Below are 21104 nucleotides of genomic sequence, written 5' to 3'. Positions count from 1 at the left end.
GTGTCTCTGCCTCAGCTATCACTTGTTTCTGCACAGTTTAACTTCAGTGAGAGGTTAGGATCACAGCGTTATACATGTTTTTACTTCAACATACAAGTTTTCAACAAATGACACTGTTTGGACTTAAACAGTTTTGCTTGTAGTCAGCATCTACATTACATCTGAGAAATTGAGACAGACCTAGGATTTGTATTTGCACTCAGAAACTGTGGGGAGAGCCAAATTGCACAAAATGCCAATTTCCACTTAATGTTGCTTTTTTCACATTTTTTGGGGGGCGTTGCATCTCCAAAGACACATGCAAGTTCATTTAGCATGCAGTACAGGCAAATCTCTCCAAATCAAACAACAAAATAACATAGGATCAACTTTACAGTACTGATAAATAAAACCAAAAGCATCAGAATAACTTTGATCTTTACATTTCGGAGCGACACAGAAATGTTTTACTACTCTACAGAGTGTTGGTAAACTAGCTCTCGGTTACAGTAACCGAAGAGCTATAGTATGTTCAGTGGCGGTTCTAGATCCGTTTTAATAGGGGTCCAGTCTGGGGCCGGCTTTTTTGTGGGGGGGGCAAATACAACCAGGGAAAAAAAGACTAATCCCTCATTCAGACAAGGGATAAATGGGACTTAAAACAGTATTTACAATTTCAACAATTTTGATTGGGTAGTAAACTGTTGAGACACTTTATTTCAGCCTTTCCCTTCAGTACAAAATCATTGCACCAAATCTGTCATTGTATTATTGATGCAGACTCCCTGTTGGGAGGGCCACAGGTGGGTCCGGACTCAGAGTTACGGGGGCACTGGCCCCTGTTGCCCCACCCAAGAACCACCGCTGACTGTGTTCAAACTGGTACAGTGTCAACTAATGACGTGACGTCTATGACCTCTCTTAGGGCCATCTAGTTACCTCAAGTATTAATTGTTTTAGGTACATGAGTTCTTTCCAGTTCTGCAATTGTACTTGTACATATGTATGCATTATACCATGTAATCTAATTAGTAACTTTTAAAGTCATAGTTGAATCCTGAGTACAATTTGAATGCATAGTTGAACTTTTCCTCTGCATTTTTGCAGCTAATAAGGCTCTGATCACTAACAGGACAACCTGACACACAGATAAAGAAATCAGAACTCTGCAGCAGGCGTCAAACGCGGTGTCCCAGCCGAAGCCAGAGCAGGAGGGTGTGTTTTTGCTCACTGCCTCACTCTGTGGTGGAAGTTCGTGCCACCGTGCAAACCCTGCCCAGTTAGCCCGACAACCCCATGTGAAATGTGACACAACCCTGGGTGCTCCTTTAAGGCATGCCTTTTCTGTCTGTGTGCATTACAATGTGTGTGTGTGTGTGTGTGTGTGTGTGTGTGTGTGTGTGTGTGTCTGTGTGTGTGTGTGTGTGTGTACACTTTCCGTGTGTGTGTGCATGCGTGCATGTGTGTGTGTGTGTACACTTGCATGCAGGGTGGGGGTCAGGCCTCCATTTTTACCAGGACGTCTGCAGCAGCTGTCCACTGGCATGCCAGAGGGAGCGTCACAGTGGCGATACAGGGGTTCAGAAGTGAACGGAGGGTTTGATCCAGGAAGGTTTTGACTCTCAACGTCTCCGGCCCGGCCAGGACCTGCAGCCCCACCATGGCGGATCAGTACCAGTACGCCAACGAGGAGAAGATCGTGAAGGATAGCCACACCAAGGAGATTGATCTAATCAACAGAGACCCCAAGCAGATCAATGAGGACGTGGTGAAGGTTTGTGCAGCATGAAGACACCGCCCTGCCACAGAGAGGATTAACAACTTAACCCCTTTCTTGGCATGTGTGGAGGCATGTGGAGAAAATGAATAAAGTTGTTAGCAGGAGCAAAGACAGGGGGTCAGTTTATTACACTGTCTGGAAAATCCTTAAATAGACCAAGAGCTATTCCCGTGCATGAACAGAACATAGAGTTTATTTTTGGAATGGGGTGGAAGAGAGTGAAACTGATCCGCCGGGCTGGACTACTGTTTATCCTGCGATTGTTGCCATGTTATTACCACTAAATATTGTCTGTGAAGTCTGTAACATTTAAGTTATCTTGTGTTTGACTGGAAGGAGCCGGTAAAACACGAGTTATCAGTACAGCATGTTTAGTGTCAGCGGGGCTTGGAACAACTTACTCGTGTGTGTGTTTTCAGACATCAAGAGGTTGATAAAGATGATGTTGTGTAGTCTGGTGAGTAAGATAGATAAGCACCTGCTGCTCACATGTCTTACTCTTATTTTCCTTTGCCTTACCATGAAAATAAAGTAGATCGGCAATTTCTATCGAAATGGTGTCCTTGATCACTCGAGGACTCCTGTCTTTTGGGTTTATTAGCTTGCCACCAGTGTCCATCTTTTGTCTGATTTGTCTTTTGCTGAATTTCGAAGAGCTGGGGGAGGCTGGACCATTGAAGGGAAAATTACAAAACATGTCCAGCCATTCATTCAGTGGATGATCTCTGCCTGCTATCTCTGCGGGAAATGGACAGCGACCCGTTACTTTTTCTTTACTGATCCTATCCAGTGGTCCGGAAGAAAATAGATGTTTGCTTTTGTGTGTGTGTGTGTGTGTGTGTGTGTGTGTGTGTGTGTGTGTGTGTGTGTGTGTGTGTGTGTGTGGTGTGTCTGCCTGCCATGATTACAGACAAGTTAATTCACATTTTAGTAAAGCGCCAAAAAGACCAGGTGGCACGTACTGCAACTCAACTAATTGGACCATTGTACAGTTCCTCTCATGCATTTTTATTAGGTGAACTTCAGTTGCTAATAAATTGATGTCAGAAGTGAGCTTTTAGAAGGAGACAGCATTAAAAGTCCCCCTTTAACTTTGCCTGTATGCTACTACATTAAGTTTTTTCCTCCCAGAAGTGCAACAGATAATTGGTTCCTCTGCATAAATTTGATCCTAACACTCTAGCAGCTCTCACAAGCATTATCTTTACACTTAACAACAGCATGTGAATATTACTCTGAGCCTGCAGAGGTCTGGTGTTGGGAGATGCGTAAAAGCAAAGCGCACTCAGGATTGTGTTTTTAAAGTAAGCCTCTTTTTTTCATTAGGTGGAGTTTGAGGATGTCATTGCGGAGCCTGATGGCACACACAGCCTGGATGGGGTGTGGAAGCTCAGCTACACCACCTTCACCGTGTCCAAGTACTGGTGCTACCGCATCCTGTCGGCAGTCTTCGGCATCCCCGTCGCTCTGCTCTGGGGCTTCCTGTTTGCGTGCATCTCCTTCTGCCACATCTGGGCTGTGGTTCCCTGCATCAAGAGCTGTCTGATTGAGTCGCAGTGCATCAGCCGCATCTACTCCCTCTGCATCCAGACCTTCTGCGATCCCTTCTTCGAAGCCCTGGGCAAGATCTTCAGCAGTGTGCGTGTCGCACTGCGCAAAGAAGTCTAAGTACTCACACAGTAGGGTTTTATAGTATGATCGGATGAAGTACGGTATCTTTTTATACACCAAAAGATCAGCCTTGGCATATTGGCTTACTCCCTCCTCCTCCTCCTCCTCCTCCTCCTTTCATCAAGTGCTGCACCCAACCCTGCCACTCACAACGCTCTCCGCTCTCAGTCCTGACATGACTGGTGTGCCTTTTGCCACCAGAAGCACTTTGACAGCTGCAGCAGGCGGCCTGGTTCCCTGACAGCTCTGGCACTCCTGGAGGGCTCAGTGCTCCTCACTGAGGGGGAGAGAGGAGGGCCGCCTGCCATGAGGAGGATCGTCTGCTCTCATTTATTTGGATCCCAACAACAGCTACTCATTCACAAATAATGAATGAACTCCCCTGCACCTGTGGACAGTGCTGCCTGTATGCATCACATTTGGCCTTTATCTTAAAATTTGATGCTGTATGTTGCTGTGTGTGCTGTTGTTTAACTTCGTTCTGATTGAGTTGAATTGAATTGATGTAACCTTAGTGGAAAAGCTCTAATAGAAAGAAAAGAATTTGTAAAACATTTTCTTTGCGTAACTATTCTGTGCGACTTCTTGAAATTTTCAAAACATGTATACTGATACAACTGCCTCTTTATTTGTGTTGACTCCACTGAAGATTAGGAGACTTTCAGATGTAAGATGATCTACTTCCTTTTATCGCAGTGCAGTGAGTGAAATATGAATTAACACCAACTTACTTCAATCAAGTATGTGTAAACAAGTGTGAACCTAAACACTAATGCAGTATGAGACCCATTTTAATGTCCCACAGTGGTATTTTAATTATGTGGATAGTGTCATATGTTTGCTGATGTTATGTACCTGCGATTACACAACTGTTGTCACAACAGTGAGCCTACTGCGCCACCGGTTCAGTGTTTGAATGAAAGTGAGTTCTTTGTATCATTTCAAATCATTCTGAGAGGCTCTAGAAATACATTTGTAAGATTCTCCAAACATCTGCTGCTTCTTTGTTTTGTTGTGATATTTTTGATATGTATCTGCAGCTTTTCTTCCTTGTCTACAGAGATCCATTATTGATGATTCAGTGTCAGCGTGCCTGTCTTTGTCCATAACCCCGGTGTGTTTCTCTCTGGCCGATTCTGAGTTGAGAAGCTCAGGAGCAGAACACTGTGTGAAAACACATCAATGAACTACATTAAGCAGTGTAATTAACGAGCAAAGATGATTTATTGTGGCTGACAATTTAGAGAGACAGCTAATATGTAGAATAAATAAACATGTTTGGTGTCAGCAACATACAACAAATCCTTCACAAATACAGAGTAATCTCATTACTCTTTTTAACAATATATTTCTATATTTCTTCACTCTTCAAAAAAAAACTAATTTAACTCGTACAGTTACAGACATATTGCATGCATAAATTGCCCTCCACGCTTATTAGCATCCTTAAAAATAGAAAAAATACTCACAATATCGGCTCATGGAATTCATAGCAAAGGGGTTTTAAAGGCTAACTCTGCCAATATTACACATTAAGAAGGTGTTTACAAGTCTTGGCAGGTACTACTGTGTTTGTGGCTCCAGAGGAAGCTGCATGTAATCTAATAAATATCCTCCAGCGGCAAAGTTGCATCATGGGTAATGTTGGTGCAAGGTCTTAAAAAGTAGTCCACTGGTCTGCATTAGACTGTCGGAGGCATGATGAACAACATGAAAACAACTGGTCATAATCGATACAGCAGAACCAGAGATATCATCTCTTTTATTCTACTCATTCTTTTCCCTGTTTCCCTATCCCGGTGCCCACATTACCCAGAATGCAACTTAGCTACTAAGTGACAACATGGGGGGTAGTTCATCACATTACATACAGCTTCCTATGGAGCCGCAAAAGGCTTTATGCTATTTTCTTTTTTACCAATGCAGTAGCACTGATCTATAAACACAGTTTGATGTGTAAAACTGGTGGAGTTACCCTTTAATATAGTCTGTCAATCTGAAGTGACAGTTAGTGTTGTCAAAAATGTAAATATATCAATCTCTGACAGAGAGTTCACATACACACACACACACACACACACACACACACACTGCTGCAGTGCTCGTCTCCTCCCACTCTAACTATAGTCAGAAGTAGATTAAAGCTGAGTTGGACAATTCTGGCCAGATAGTTGGTTATTGAGTCTCATTCCCAGGTCGTCAAATATTGACACTGTAGGTTGGCCAGCTTCCCAGTTGGCTAAAGCTTTGGGGTTGGTCACTAAGAAGCTGGCCAACCTAAAGTTTCCATTTTAGACAACCTGGGAATGAGAGTCAATAATCAACTTTCTCTCAAGAACTGCCCATTTTCAGATTTGGCTTAGAGGCTTTTGTGTTTGACACATAGTCAACAAGCCTTGTTATATGTAGTGTCATTTTTTTTCCTGTGGCATCAGACATGGTATCAAACATATATATCTTTTTTTCTTCTTTTTTTTGGACCACAGTTAGATACTCCAGTATCTTGACAACACTAGGACTAATTGCTGCCCCTAAAGATTTATGTTTTTACAGAATTTCTCCTAATACAATATTTTACTCTGGCACACAAATGTTTTATGAAATGTCACGTTGTCAAGGCTATAAGGGACGCAAACTCCCATTAAATATAACAGTGAAATTATATAAATAGTGCGCAGATGTCTACTAATGATTTTTAATGTTGACAATTTGATTACATATTTAGTTATTAATCGACTGTTTGGTCTAAAAAATGTTGCAAAATGGTCAAAAAAGTGTCCGTTAGTGTTTCCAAAAGTCCACGATGAAGTTGAAATATCCTGTTTTTACTTCTTCTTAAAAGCCATTTAATCGTCTATCAAAATTGCTGCAGATTAATTGGATAGTTGACAACTGAATGATGAACTGAAGTTTCATATTATCACTTCAATCCCTCAACTCCTGTGATAAATTCAAAGCAACACTTTAACGTACAAATACATTATAGCAGTGTCAGTGTAAGTGAGTGTGTAAATAACTGAGTTGAAAGCTGAGTAAACACCTGTCTAAACTCAAATTGAATATTATTCCAGATACATTGTTCTGGATTGTTTTTATTGTACGGCTCTTTCCTTTCAGTCAGTTCCCTCCTCGTTATTGGCAATGACAAACGATGTCCTGTAATGAAAATAACAGCTCCCACCGTGCATGGCTCATATTCTTGAAACATGCGCAGGGAATATAAACACAACTGACTAAACAACAGTCTCAGACTTAATTAGCTTTGCGAAAAAAAAAAAAAAAAAGGAATGCCAGGGTGAATACCTTTGTTATCTCTTCCTGCAGGATAAAACACCGCGTCACGCAGCGATTGTTGCCTGGAGTCACCTCCAGCGGTCTGCGCAGTCCCCAGATCTCAACCCAATCATGCATTTTGGGGCTTAGGTGAACAGGATGCTCAAAGTTTCAGTGTGCTGCCAAGAAAATTTGGTGACGTTATTGATTTATCGCCGACAAACATCCCCCCTCACACTTTTCCTGAGAGTGTGCCAAAGTTTTCTTCGGCCAATTTGGGAGAAGGAGCTCTTATAAGCATCAGCCAGGTATAAATAATAAAGTGCTTTTTAATGCTTTATTCTTTCTTTATTTTTTAAAAGCTTTTTTTTTTTTTTTAAATGTTTACCAGTGACACCCATGACATTTAACAATATCTCAAGTAACAGTTTACATGTATGCAATCCATTGCAAATGTAACAAAGTGAACAACACCATACACAATATTCAGAACAGGTGAGCGGTTTCATCATAACACAGACAAACAGGATCCGTTAGCTTTGCTGGTGACGACAACTGATTTAATAGTGTGGCTGGCCAAGGCTGCTTGAAAGGTTGCTTTTCCTTTTTACTTTCTCTGCATTGCAAATATGTAAATATATACTGTACATCTAACTGAGCAACAAAAAATGAAAGCATACCAACACAAAGGTTCAGGTGAATGCTCAGCTTGGACCTGATTATCTTGTAGGTTTTCATAAACAAAATAACGCACCCTTAATGATATTCTGTACATTTATTTATGTCATTATTCCACTTCCAATACCGAGAATTAAGACTTTTGTTTTTTTCCCTTCTGGCCTAGAACAGTGAGCCTGGGGGCGAGAGGCATCTGTCCAATCTGCTGGGTTTCCTTATGGCTGACAGCGTGTGGTGAAAGGCAGGGCAGGGAGCTTGTTAAAGGGCTGTGAGGGCGCATGCTCATGTGGTGGAAGTCTGTGTGATGCTCCTCTGGCTGCTCGTGCTCTTGATGACAAAGGTGGAGGAGTTGCTCTTGTGGCTGGAGTCAAAGTCACGCTCACAGCGGCACTGGGACGACTTGAGGTAGTGAGCCGAACAGCACAGAAAGTTCTGCCTAAGATCCTGGAAAAGGTGCCCGGCGAAGCACATATAGATCCACGGGTTACAGCAGCTGTTGAGGCTGGCCAGCAGCATGGAGATGATGAAGGGCATGGCTGCAGGAGACGAGAAGGAGAGAGGAAGGTTACTATGTGCCGCAACGACAAGAATCAACCAGCAGCTTGTTTTTCTCTGAGGTACAATCTACATTCACATGGCAGCCATTTTCCTCTGAAGCTCCAATGGACCTCCATTCCAGGGAGCCAGCTGAATACAATTTGTATCATTTTACTGCTTTGGGATTGATTAGCAACTGAAGATCTATTTTCCGATCTGCCTCATCCATACTTTGTGTTAAGATCTAATCCGCACATAGTAGCTGCAAACGCGGTAAGGCTGAAATGTTTAATGTTTAATATTCAGTCAACTGCTGGACAAGAGTGTGTTCGCAGCATTGTCACTGTGAGCGCGACACAGAACTAGTTCTCAGTCAGAACAGCCTCACAGAGCAGCTGTCATGGCTGTCGGCTCAGACAGACTGAGTCAACCGTTTCCTGTCCTTTCACCCATTTTCCATTTTCTGCCAATTTGGAGTCGCTGCAGGGGTCCAAGAGGAGAAAAAAACAGTTTCATTGTTTTAAAAACAAAATAATTTATCACAGCACTGACTTTTTGAAAAACAAAGCAAATTCCTGCAAACACCCCTTCAGAGACAGAAGAGGGGGAGGTTGAGATGTTCCACACACAACATTGTGGTGATGCATCAGACTAGTGACCTGTGGTGGCATGTCGGATGACATTTACGCTCTGTCAACTCCACCCAACTGACATTTGGCAAATGAGTTTCGGATTCATGTAATTTGCCCGTATCCCGCGTTTAACCTCTTATTACTGATTGCTAATCTGACTCTCAGACTGTCTGCGCTCCCACTATTCTCGCGGTCCTCCAAGACACTTCCTGAGCTCCGACAAAATTGGTCCGCGCAAATGATCTCCGGAAGGGCACACAAGTCACACACATGATTAATAAGAATCGATCAGGAGCTATTAAGGGTTTGATTTATGAAACTAAGACATGAGTTTAACTGAGTGTAGATCACTGAATTACCCTTCTATGGCCGTGCCATAGGTTCTGTAATCTGCTTTTGAGTAAGTGCTGCGTTGCAAATCGAGTGAATGCTGTAACTGTGATGAAACGCAAAAAGGCAAGCAGGAATAATAGGGTGGAATTATCGGGAAAAAATAAGAAGTCTTTAATGAATTATCTCACGGTGTCTTTCACAAGAGAATGATAAATCACAGAGTGAATGAAAATGCAGAACCATCATCCCCTGTGTGGTACATGTGTCTGACTGTCAGGGCTGGTACAGACTCGGCAGCCACAATGACTCTTCTGCGATCCATTAATGAGAACTCTTTACGTTGATCGTGCTTCCTCGAAGGCACACAAACCATTAACATTTAACGATGAATGCGTTTTGCACGATTTTATATGTTTAAAATGTTTTGCTTCTGTCTGTTTTGCTTTTCTCAGTGTTGTAAAGTCAGTATATTTGAATCGACCTTTATAGAAAAAAGGAATTAAACACTAAGAGATTGAACTCCAGCCTTTGTGTCCATCAGGCACTTAATTCAGATCAATAGCCCACAGAGTGTGAGTCAGCGTTCGAGGGCACCAGGCTCAGCAGGGGGAGATGTTTGTGTTCATAGATTTTTTTGGGGAGCTTGTGTGAGTCAGGCTTCAATATCAAGGTGTTTTGTTCCTCTGCCTAATGAATTCTTTCTAGCTTTTAAATGTGAGATCACACTCATGTCACAGTGATGACAAAGCTTCGAGAAATTGGGCATTTTACCATCGTCTGACATTTGCAAAAATCATATGGATAAGCCAGATAAGGTGCTGAACTACTTTGATCTGTGAAAGGTCCATTGGAGCTTTTAGGGATGACACAGGCTGACTTTTGTTCACACACCTTAACAATCACACTTAATTTCTTCACGAGAGGTCAAAATGTCATACATTAAGAAGATGCACGTGTTACATCAGTGTATCTGATATCGCTGGGTTGATGTTCCTCCATGAACATCAGCGTTAATGTTGTTTGGGCGCCATTATTTCAACTTAAGTTAAGTGAAACAGCAACTAATACCACATTTTAAACAAGATGTCATGGTTGAGTTGGTTGTGTGTGGTAGTCTCACTCAGGAGACCTTGGATTGAAGCCTGTCACTTATTATTTTGCATACCTTTTCAGATTTCTGTCCCTGTTTGGTTAGGTTTAGGAAACTAAAATACTTGGCTAAGTTTAGGAAAACATGGTTTGGTTTAAAGACCCTTTCACAACATTAAATGCGTGTTTGAAAGGATAATGTCTGCCATGTATGTATTTTTCTGGTAATTTTCCCCCTGAGTTGCAAAGCTATGACATTACAAAAACATGATCAGTCACTTTAAATGATGACCCTGGTGCAAAATGAATTATGATGTTCCAGGAGCAACACCAACACGGAGATATCAGATCGTGAGTGCAACATTATCAGTACAATTTTGGTTAAAGGAGTAGTTTCACATTTGGGACAACCCAATCACAACAATACAAGTTGACAATATACATTCCTGCAAACCGCTGATATGTTGAAACATTACATTTCTTGATGTTCAGTTTCCTAAAGTGACAGCACAGTGCCTTTGGTCTGGTTAGGCTGAGGTACAAAAAACACTTTTGGTTTCGGAAAAAATCATGTAATTGGCTAGTGATGACACATTTATTAATACTATATGAATTACTGATTAAGTCATTAGTATCTAATGAGTATTTTAGGGAACAATTCAGTATAATATTTAACTTAAGTAGGCAAAAACTGTAACTAACTAACTAACTAACTTTCCTAATGGTCCATTAATGTATTATCTCCCAGTCTTTTTTCCAGTAACTATTCATTATGAACTGTATAGTCCTTGAATCACAATTATTCAGGAATTACTCATTAACAATTTATTAACTATCAAATCATTACTGATTCAACGCTTATTCGCACCTCAGTAACTTCTCATATTTTTATAAACCTTAAACTGAAGTGTAACTGTCAGATCATAAACATGTAACATTAATGTGATATGATGCTTTTTGTAGAAATGTCAATATGGTACGTAGCTCATGACACATACAAATGTGAATGTATCAATGGTTTGCAGAAACTGTTTTTTTGGCAGATGGGTTGTTTGGGAAATACACATTTGATATGAAGATTAATGTCATTCTAACACCTTACAGTGAGTATGCTATGATGATTAAAACAGGTGATCTGTCAGGACTGGAAACAGGAGGAAACAACTAGCCTGACTTTGTATAAACGTAACAAAATCTGTTGGTGCCCTCTAAATCTCATTAATCAGTAGGTCATATTTCATTTGTTTAGTCTGAAATTAAAAATGTTGTTGCCTAAAACAAAAATTGGGCTGTGTAATGGATTAACAAGCAGAATATCAAGGAATTTACAAGTCAAGGCCAAAGAATAGTTTGTACAAAGCCGGGAATATGCACAGAGCGAGGCCTCTGATCAGACTCTCACCAAGAAGGAGAATAAACATATCTGTCGGTCTGAAGAAAGGCAAACTTTAAGGAGTAAACCTCCTTTTAAGTTGAAGTTACAGTTTGACTGATGGTGAAAGTGGGAAAAAAAAAGATGTGATTATTAGGTGAATCTCATGGTAATCATTTTTCATAGTGGTGCCAGTTGCTCACAAACATGTTGAAACAATAGTTTTTTTCTGCAGTATGTAAAATGTCCATCAAATAATCTGTTTGCAGGACTGCTTCCATGTCTGCTAACGATGTTTTGTTTCACTCAGGCTTCATGTTTATCATGGTAAAACAATAGAATTGATGATAAGGAATGGCCCAAGTAACACCATATTCTGTGTTTGAGAGCTGCTGCCATGTAAATATTTGCTAAGGTTACCTGATAAGCAATGATTACACATTAATCGTTTGTTTTACTGTATGTGCTCTTACCGTTCACCAATCTTTCACTACAACACAACACAGCTTTAAGGTACAATCTTTAATTCAGTCACCCTACAACAACTTAAAGGACACCTGTTATGCTAGTGTTTTATATTTGTGAAAATATTTAAAATATTTAATGAAACGTTGTTCCTGATCGCCTCGTCTGTAGTCCTGCCTTTAATTGTGCCTTCATGACATCACAGTACATCGCCATGTCACACATTTACTCAGGTTATGCCCAGTGGTTGGTTTGGCTAACAAGAACTGTTTAGCACAGCTGCTCTGTTATTGTTAGCGGTGCTGGGTCGAGCGTGTGTGAGCTGACCAATCAGAGCAGACTGGGTATTTGGGAGGGGGGGCCTTATAGAGACGGGAGGTAAAAAGAGCGTTTTCAAACAGAGAGGGGATAAAATACTGCAGCACTGGACAGCGTGTTAACTTATTCTACGGGTAACCCAAAATAAAATTAGGAACCTGAAAGCGAGCATTTTGCGTTGCCTATAAAACACATGATTACAACCTAGTATTTCTTCCCAGTTGTCATCTACACACAAACAAACTGCTGCACAACAGCTGTGTGGTTTTCACTCACTCTGCTGCATGACTCTAATGGACACTTTATCTATACACACACAGGTGACACTCCAGCCTATCTTTTGTACACAAACACTGGCACGTGTCACTGCCAATTCTGGCCTTTCTGAGTGCCGTTCACATGGAGGACAGTCATTAGACTTCAGACTCCTCGCCGCGCTGATCCAGGCTCGGCAACAGTGAATGAATACGCTTGTTTTTTAGCTACTGCCACTTTCAAAATATCATTGTCAGCCGTAGCATCAGAGCCAATTACTGCCATATCATAAGCACATGGAACAATATGCCTCCTCGAGGTTTGACAGCTCAGTGCATTGTGCAACTGCTTAGCTCCAAAGTGTTAATAGCTGGTGTAAACAGTGCAGCTCGAGGCGGGGGTGACAGCAATGCAAAAACAGTCAGCTGGAGCCCTTCATGCAAACTCACACAGGCAAAAGAAAAGATCCAGAAAAAGCCGAGAATGTCAACGTCTGCTTACTCTCTACTTCCTGACATTATGGTCTGGTTTTAGTCTTTTGTAAGAAAATGTTTTTTCAAAAAAACTTTTGTCTTTGGAGGAAAACTGCTTGGAAAACAGGGATTGCCTTGAGTGTTTGTATATATTTACATATTTAATTCTAACACATAGTTCTGCAAACCCCTTCAAATGAAAAGCTCTAATTACATTTACAGCTCACAGTTAACAAATCGCCTTACACAAACGGACAAATTACAGCCACATTCAAATCAAACACACCTTTACTTCTCTCAAGGCTTTTACCTAAATTGTGCCTTTTACCCATTTCTACTTAAATGTAATGAAACGATGAAAAAAGAGCACAGAGCCACAATGCAAGAAGAGCCAAACTGAACATTAAATCTTTCTTAATCTCTTTAACTCTGTTGTTGTATGGGTGTGGCCGCCGGCCCAGCAGATCAATAAATAAAGGGACCACATACAGTAGACTGTTGCTTAGTGGCCTATTGTGGTTAAATGTCAACGACGCACTCCACCGTGCCCCGCAGGCACAAATTCAAGCTGCTTGGCGCGTGGTGGCGCACACTAATGTGATTAATGATTAGCCGTCAGTCGGTCTCTGCAGCGCGTGGAGGAGGAGGAGGAGGTCAGAGGAAACTTATTGCTCATGCAGTTTTTTTTGCACTTTAAAAGGCCTTATTGTTGTTCTCACCACACAAAAGACAGGGGTGTTATTATTCATAATCTAAGAACATGTGGAAAAACAACAGTCTGGTTTCCCGATTAACCATGAACAGCATCAGAAAGCATTAATAACGAAAAGTTGTCCGTTGTAAGACCTGTCAGTCAATATGAAAATGAGAGCAAGCTCTAATGTGTTGTTCAAATTATGTGAAACTTATTTGTGCCTTCAGACGGACGAGATATTCCAAAATGCGCTCAACGTTTCTGTTTTGGCCTTTTTATTTGGGACGTTTCCACGCGTCAAAGACCTCATGAGAGCCTCAGCCCTGTCGCTTTGTCATCCGCACCACACCTTATAACCCGATGCTCCCCGAGTCGACCGGATGGCCACGGTGCTCGACCCACCAGAATGAATAAATCAAAAATGAACGCAACAAAAAAAAAAAAAAAAAAATGACGTTGCCGTCTCCAGTCGGATAAGCAAGCGCCGGGCATCCTCGTGCGTAAAGATGCGCACAGCCAGAGGGATGCGTCAGTCGGAGATATACATTTATTTCCACTGAGCAGTATTGTGCGGAAAATGTGCAAAGGAGGGGGTAAGAAGGGCAGTGTCTAAGTGTTTCAGATGCGTAATAAATCAACCTTTTGCGCAGCTGGGGTGCGCACTCGCTCGCGTTAAGGTTCAACTTTAAAATTCAACCTACCCTCACGGGGCGCCGCTGGATCCCAAGCGGACCACATCTGGACAGAGAAAAAGGGGGTCCAGCAGACGATGTAAGCCACGACGATCACAAAAGTCATTTTCACGGTGGTGATCTTCGCCTTGGAGATGAGCTTCACGCTGCTCACGCGGGCCAGCGTGTTGCTTTTGGAGGTTTTGGGCGTCAGGCTGATGCACTGCTCCCTCCTCGTTTTCAGTTTAAAGTTTTGCCATATTTTGAAGCTTATCAGCCCGTAGCAGATGCTCAGTATTGCCACCGGGATGATATAAATGGTGAGGCTGATCCATGTGATGTAAGCCTTGGCTCCCCAAGGCATCACGAAGTCGCCCCAGCAGTCATACACCCCTGATCCGGCCGCGCCGACCTCTCTCAGGGAGAAAATGAACATCTGCGGGACGCTGAAGAGCAGGCTCAGCACCCAGGAACATATGACATAGAAACGGTCTTTTCTCCTGTGCAAAGAACGAAGTGGCTGACAGATCGCCAAACACCTGTCGACGGACATCAGAACCAGCATGTAAGTGGAGGCGAACATCCCAACAACCTGTAGGTATTTCACCAACCTGCACAAAATGTCCGGTCCGTAGAACCGAAATGTGATGTCCCAGATAAGTTGAGGGAGAACTTGAAACACCGCCACAACTAGATCTGCGATGCTCAGGTGCTTCATGAAGTAGTACATGCGGGACTGGCTGTGCTTGGTGGTGTGGATGGCCAGCAGGACGCACAGGTTCCCCGCCAGCGCCAGGAACAGCACCAGGGCGAGCACGGTCACCTCCACCTTCGCCACCTCCTCGTTCCGCTTCAGAGGGTTGGTCTGGTTCAGCCACCCGGTCCCATTGGCGAGACTCGAGTTCCGCCAGGATTCGTTAGATTGCCAAAAGTCACTTTCATTGGAAACACTTTCCATTGCCGCAGTCTTGTCCTCTGCAGATGCGTCAGGGTTGTGCAGTCATGCAATAGCTGAGACGGTGACGGTCACCTGAACGGGTCCTGACTGACAAAGTCTGTTTCTCGCGTCCTGACGGGTGACAAGACGAAGCGTCGGGCTCAAAACATGATCCTGGAGTGATAACGAGGAGTGGTTGAGCCTCAATCACCCATGGTTTCCAAAAAAAAAAAAAAATAATAATAATTAAAAATAAAATAAAATAAAAAATAAAAAATCGAGAGGAGAAGAGAGATATTTGCACTTATCTGAATGATGAATGGCTGAAATCTCTGAAAAGTAAACTCAAGGTACAGAAAAGGGAGAGAAAAGAAAAGAAAAGGAAAGAAAAGCAGAGAAAAACGCAAAGCCGGAGTGTGGAATACGTGAGACGCTCACCTCACTGTTCAAAGGTGAATTTAATCCAAAACCAAAATTAGGTTTGGTGAATCCCCCCCAAAATATTTTATGATCGAGCAACAATATGAACTTTAAAAAACAAAAAGAAACAGTTGGAAATTAAATTATTAGAAGAAGAAGAAGAAGAAAAAACGCAGCAGACAATGGAAGCTCCATCATCACCTCTGGTAAGAATCGGAGTGGCCAGCAGTGCAGCACATAAGCTCCTGTTATATCTGTCCCTGGTTTAGTGCTGACAGTAAACAGCCTTTACCCGTCCCCACCACGGGGGGGCGACGTGACGCATCCGTCAGCCTCCTCCCTGTCCTGCTCTGCAGCTCGGAGCTCCTCAGAGCATGAACCTCCCAGATCTGCTCTGAGACAAGGCTCTCACTTTGTTTTAACCCCAACTGAGCAGGTTTTTGTTGTCAGACTGTGTGGATTTTTTTTTATCTAGTGGTTGTTAAGTTACAGCTATTTAATAAACACATGCTCATTCACAACCCTCCCAAACCACTGAGAGGAAAATGGGAGTCGAAAGTAATTAGATTACAAGCGGATATGATTAATAAAATGAATTTTTGGGAGGGGTTGGAAAAAAATATTTATCTTAAACAACATGGTCAACTGCATTAAAACTCATGAGGGAACAAAATACTAGACTTTGTGTTTGTAAGAAGACAGATCACACAGTTCATCTATAAAAAAAACTTTTAGAATAAATGGATTCTGCTCATTGTGACTGCATTCGACAAAAGAAAGGATGAATGCACCCCAAAAAATTAAAATTCAGTCATTCTCTGTATATCTTAGTAAGTTCTCAAAACACATATGGAGCTTCACAGCATTACAGTGTTGCAGAATTCTCTTAAATAACTCAAGTCAATAGGGACGTGTTTTAAAACAAAGTTTTCTTCATTAAAAAAAAAAAAACATAAACAAAACATTAAATGTCTCCATGCAGCTCGTCTGGTGTAATCCAAGACTCTTATTTTCAACCTCGACATGGGGTCTTGTTCGCGTCCTCCCTGTAGACGGGATTTGGCGTTTTAGCTCAGCTGTAGTAAAGGATTCAGCCAAGAAAAAAAGGCAGTAAATGATGTCTTTTCAAATCAGTTTGGGGTCTCGGTGCTCCCAGATGAGCTCAATGGAGACATCTTATGTTTTGTTTTTTTTTGATTTGTTTGTTTTTTTTCCTGGTCCTGACCTACTTAAGCTGCTGCAACACTGTTTCTGCTGCAAAGGTCCACATAAGTTTTCTGATTTACCAAACTTCACCCGACTTCCCATTAGCACAGGGCTGAGCAGATAATGGCTGAACTTAATATCACACTGGGTGCTGTCAACATGTGTCGGACTGTATTCATGACTCGGTGTCTTAAGGCGTTGTGAAAATATTGTTGGTGTATTGAGGAATCAAGCAAACAGTCTGCCATGACAGGAATAATAACAGGGTTTGTTTAAGAGTTAGGGAAGATAGTATATATATATATATATATATATATATATATATATATATATATATATATATATATATATATATATATATATATATATATATATATATATATATATTTTTTTTTTTTCCCTGTGTGTGTGATGCCTATGTTAATGTCCATGTGCTACATTCCAGCGATTCCTGTGAACACATATTTCTTCCATTTGTGTTGCCAAGTGCAAATCCACAGCGGAACTTGAAGGACTAGAAATGATGATGGTGGTTACTGTCACTTAAAGGAAGATGCTGGTGTTGCCGAAGTGCATTACTCAATAATTTTAACAAAGACACATGATTGTAGAAAATATAGCACAGACATGTCTCAGTGACTGAAGGAGACCGGGACATGAAGATTCGCCTTCATTTCCATGTAAAACGCCAGCTGTCTGTCAGATGTGTCAAATGTGGATGCTGACCATTAAAACACACATGTTGAAACATTTATGAAAATGCCGGATTACATGACTTTTATGGACACGGTCACATCAATTAGAGGTGATGAAAAGTGAGCTTTTTTTGCTGCTACTGCGCTGCTCTTTAAATTTCCAGGCCCCCGGTCTAATCTGTACCAGAGAGATGCTCCCTCACTTTGTGGCTTTTGGGTTTTGGAAAATGACACGTCCACAGGAACCTCAGAGTCGAACATGAAGATTGAAGATGATTTAGCACTGACGGGGGAATATAATGGGCAAAGAAAAGAAGAGCGACTGTGTGTTAAATCAAATTGAATGAATATTTAATAATCTCTCTAATTACATTTTTTTGGGGAGCCACATGAAAAGAGCCAGCATGTGAGCAATGAAACTTTGGGGTGGTGTGAAAACAACAACAACCAAATAACAAGTGCAGCTGGCCTGATGTGACAGAGGCAGACCCTGAAAATTGGAAAGTTAAGTCCCACTTGACATCGCAGCTCAGCAGGAAGTAATTATTAGATTGATTAGCCATTGTGGATGCGACAGAAGCGATATGTTTCCACAGTTTTATGACTGTGAATAAGACGAGTTTGGGCTTTAAAAGTTAGCGTGTCATGATGGAGGAATGTGCACAGTGTTTGAGATTAAAGTTAGTTGTACTGTCTGTTGATACTCTAATTCTTGTGAAGTGACACAGGCGTGACGGCGAAGCACCTTCTGATTCTTTTTTACAATAATAGTCGACTTAAAGTCATTGGGTTGGGGTTATTGTTAGAAATGAGCTCTGTCCCACTTCAGGGGCTGGATCCTCCAAAGTCTGCATTTCTAGACTAAATATGTCAAAACAAGTTGGCAAGGTCTGTCCCATTTCAAAGATTCCTCCAAGTGCAGCCAGGAAACACAGTCTGAATTTGGCGCACACCACCTATGTTTACTTTGCAGTAAGTATCCCACAATCCACGGTGTGCTGCTAAATTGTTTAATGGCGCATTCAGGTGTCCTTCATCAACTCGTAAAGTCCATAAATATGAGGTGGCCACGTCATTTTTACCAGGTGTTCCAGCTACATACTCTTATAAATTACACCATGAATTAACTACTGCGAGATGTAAGTGAGGCGGGAGAAAACAATTTGCCCGAGTTTGTCGTTCATCACGGTCATTAAAGAAAAATATGTTCATATTTTTAACTATCCTAAGGAGGCCCTAAGAGGCAGGTGAAAAAAAGTTTTGTTTTTTCCCCATCTGTGAAAACAGGTGATTATTTTGTTCTTGTTATTATTGTAGTTTTTGATCTAGTACTAATCTTGGCCACAAGAGGCAGAAGGCCAGCACTGCCCTGCATTTCTAATAAGACTAAAAGCATTCATGTTTCCTTCCAAATGAGCATAATGCATATTTTGTGCTTTGGCAATTATGAGAGATTTCTGTTTGCAAATTGTATTATAATTGTAATATTTAACAGAAGAGCATATGTATCAGAGCATAGATACAGTATGAACAATAACCATAGTAATCGACAATATCAAAATTACAAATGTGCTTAAAGTGTAAACTTTGCTCTGTTTAGTTTGGAAGAGTTTTACAGCCAGGGGTGAGAGAAAAAAATGAAATGAGAGGAGGAAGTTTTTTTCTGCATTATGCAGTCAAATGACGAGAGAGAAGTTAAAAAACAATTTCAGGAATACATTTGAAGAATAAAGTCAACTCCTCTGATCCATCAAATCCAGTTAGCGGAGCCTACGAGTGGAATGTTCTGTGTGTAGTGTTACAGTCTCTAGTCCCAAATCTTAACACTGATGACTGTGAGCTAAAAGAGAAATAACTCCTTTGTTACTAAAGCTGACTCTGAAGTACAGTTTCACCAAATTATCTGCACCAGGCGTTTTGTAGAAGCAGTCGTACAGACTGTTTGATGTAGTCTCAAAAGGTCAACTTGACATGTCAGGTTTATTCTCAACTATTTTGTCAACTTTATCCTTGAAGTGCATAATTTGCAATAATGAAAAAAAACTTGCTCCTCATTTGTTTCTGTTTGCTGACTCCATTTCTAAACTAACGTTAGCTACTGTTGCTCTCTGTTAGGGGAGCAGAGAGAGGCACTGAGACGAGACACTTGAGAATGCGCATGAAGTCACATCCTTTTGAACTGTCGCTGAAAAAAAAAAAAAAAAATCAACCTGAAACCTCCACAGGTTTGTGTAGGCATTAGAGAGAGAGAGAGACAAGAAAGGTCTCATTTCTCACATTTAGTTACAATCTGCGCGCATATGGCCAACAAAAATGTGATTAATATATGTAACTTGCAACAAATTGTCATGTTGAGCACATTTATAAGAACAAATCTGTTGCAGATGGAAAAAAAACAAAGCTCAGAAAAATGATTCCGACAAAAATAAGAAAATAAATCTCCAGTTTTCACTCATGAAAAAAAGAAAACTTGAGAAATGATACTGGCAAAGTTTTTTGTTTTTTTTTCTCACCTGCCAAAACTTTTTTTCAGCTGTTTTCACAGATGACACAAAAAAACAATATGTACTCACTTGTCTCTCAGGGCCTCTGTACTAATGTTGGTGATGTTATGTTGAGGCAGGAGGAGCTGGATCCATCTTAATAGACCATCCATCCTTTAAGACACTCAGCATCTAAAACCTGACAATGGTATAGTGTCATGTTAAAGTTTGATCTAAATACTTGAACTGGCAAAAAAAAGTGATGCAGCCCAAATGAAGTGTGACTGCATTTGAGGCATTGTGAATTCAGGTGAGCAGGGAAACAGCATGATGTCTGGTTTGAAGTTTCGCTCGATTTAAAGGATAGAAGGCTGTGACAGCTGAAATGGAGAAGAGCTGAATATGGAGAGTTTCGTCTTGCCATGAAGAGAGCAAATTAAGATGACAAGGCTGAGAGAAGTCCGGGTTCCTTGTGGTGAGCACGAACTGTCATGGAAAAGAGTCGGAGTAAGAAAGATGGCAAATGGAAAAAGTGATGCTCTAGGATTTCCTGATATTAATGGCGCTGTCGGAGAAAGTCTTTAAAAAATGTTAAACGGATTTATATAATGTCAGGCACGGTTCAGAGTGATGAAGGACAATGTGGTAAATTAGCTCGGCAGACATTTAATACTATGATTCAAAGATGAGTCTGGTGAAAATCAAAAAGACAAGCATTTGGCATCTTAAATCACCATGAAAAGATCATTTACTATCATCATCATTTAAGATCATGAAAAGATCAATTACTATCATTGTGCTTTTGTATGATCTTATCAATGTGTGTATCCTAATTATTCTGTTAGATTTCTAATACATGTGTATTAACTTCATTTGTGAAACTTACTTGTACTCACACACACATACAAGCAAACCAAGTGCATGTCAATATACACACTTAATATTACATAATGTATAAATTACGAGTGTATTTTTCTAGGTATAGGTATTTGTATCGTATACATTGTATACGATACAAATTTTTTATGTTGCCTCTAAATGTTTTATTTCTTATTCTATTTTTTAAAATGCATTTAATTCAAATAGTTCTCTGTGCTACTCTAACATGTGACTTTCCCCCCATGGATCAATAAAGTCTTATCT

At 41.0% G+C, this 21104-nt stretch overlaps 2 protein-coding genes across 2 annotated transcripts; one reads left to right on the top strand and one right to left on the bottom strand.

The window, feature by feature from the left end:
* Positions 1-1425: 1425 nt before the first annotated feature.
* On the top strand, positions 1426-4420 carry cav3 (caveolin 3). Its single transcript, XM_037102565.1, has 2 exons — positions 1426-1753; positions 3086-4420. The coding sequence occupies exons 1-2, from the start codon at positions 1640-1642 to the stop codon at positions 3425-3427; spliced, it is 456 nt and encodes a 151-aa protein (XP_036958460.1). The 5' UTR covers positions 1426-1639; the 3' UTR covers positions 3428-4420.
* Positions 4421-6671: 2251 nt separating this feature from the next.
* On the bottom strand, positions 6672-15771 carry oxtr (oxytocin receptor). Its single transcript, XM_037102564.1, has 2 exons — positions 14251-15771; positions 6672-7917 (listed from the first exon to the last, which is right to left on the bottom strand). Exons 1-2 carry the CDS (start codon positions 15176-15178, stop codon positions 7664-7666), a joined length of 1182 nt encoding a protein of 393 aa, XP_036958459.1. The 5' UTR covers positions 15179-15771; the 3' UTR covers positions 6672-7663.
* Between the last annotated feature and the right edge of the window lie 5333 nt (positions 15772-21104).

The sequence above is a fragment of the Acanthopagrus latus genome, chromosome 6, assembly GCF_904848185.1.
Source record: "Acanthopagrus latus isolate v.2019 chromosome 6, fAcaLat1.1, whole genome shotgun sequence".
Taxonomy (NCBI): Eukaryota; Metazoa; Chordata; class Actinopteri; order Spariformes; family Sparidae; genus Acanthopagrus; species Acanthopagrus latus.
Note: the sequence above shows the minus strand (reverse complement) of the source record. Positions and strands in the feature narration are given on the sequence as shown.

Coding starts and splice junctions, on each gene's coding strand:
- cav3 (XM_037102565.1), top strand. CDS start 1,640: ATGGCGGATCAGTACCAGTACGCCAACGAGGAGAAGATCGTGAAGGAT. Junction 1,754..3,085: donor TCAATGAGGACGTGGTGAAG/GTTTGTGCAGCA, acceptor TTTTTTCATTAG/GTGGAGTTTGAGGATGTCAT.
- oxtr (XM_037102564.1), bottom strand. CDS start 15,178: ATGGAAAGTGTTTCCAATGAAAGTGACTTTTGGCAATCTAACGAATCC. Junction 7,918..14,250: donor TCCAGCGGCGCCCCGTGAGG/GTAGGTTGAATT, acceptor CGTCTCCTGCAG/CCATGCCCTTCATCATCTCC.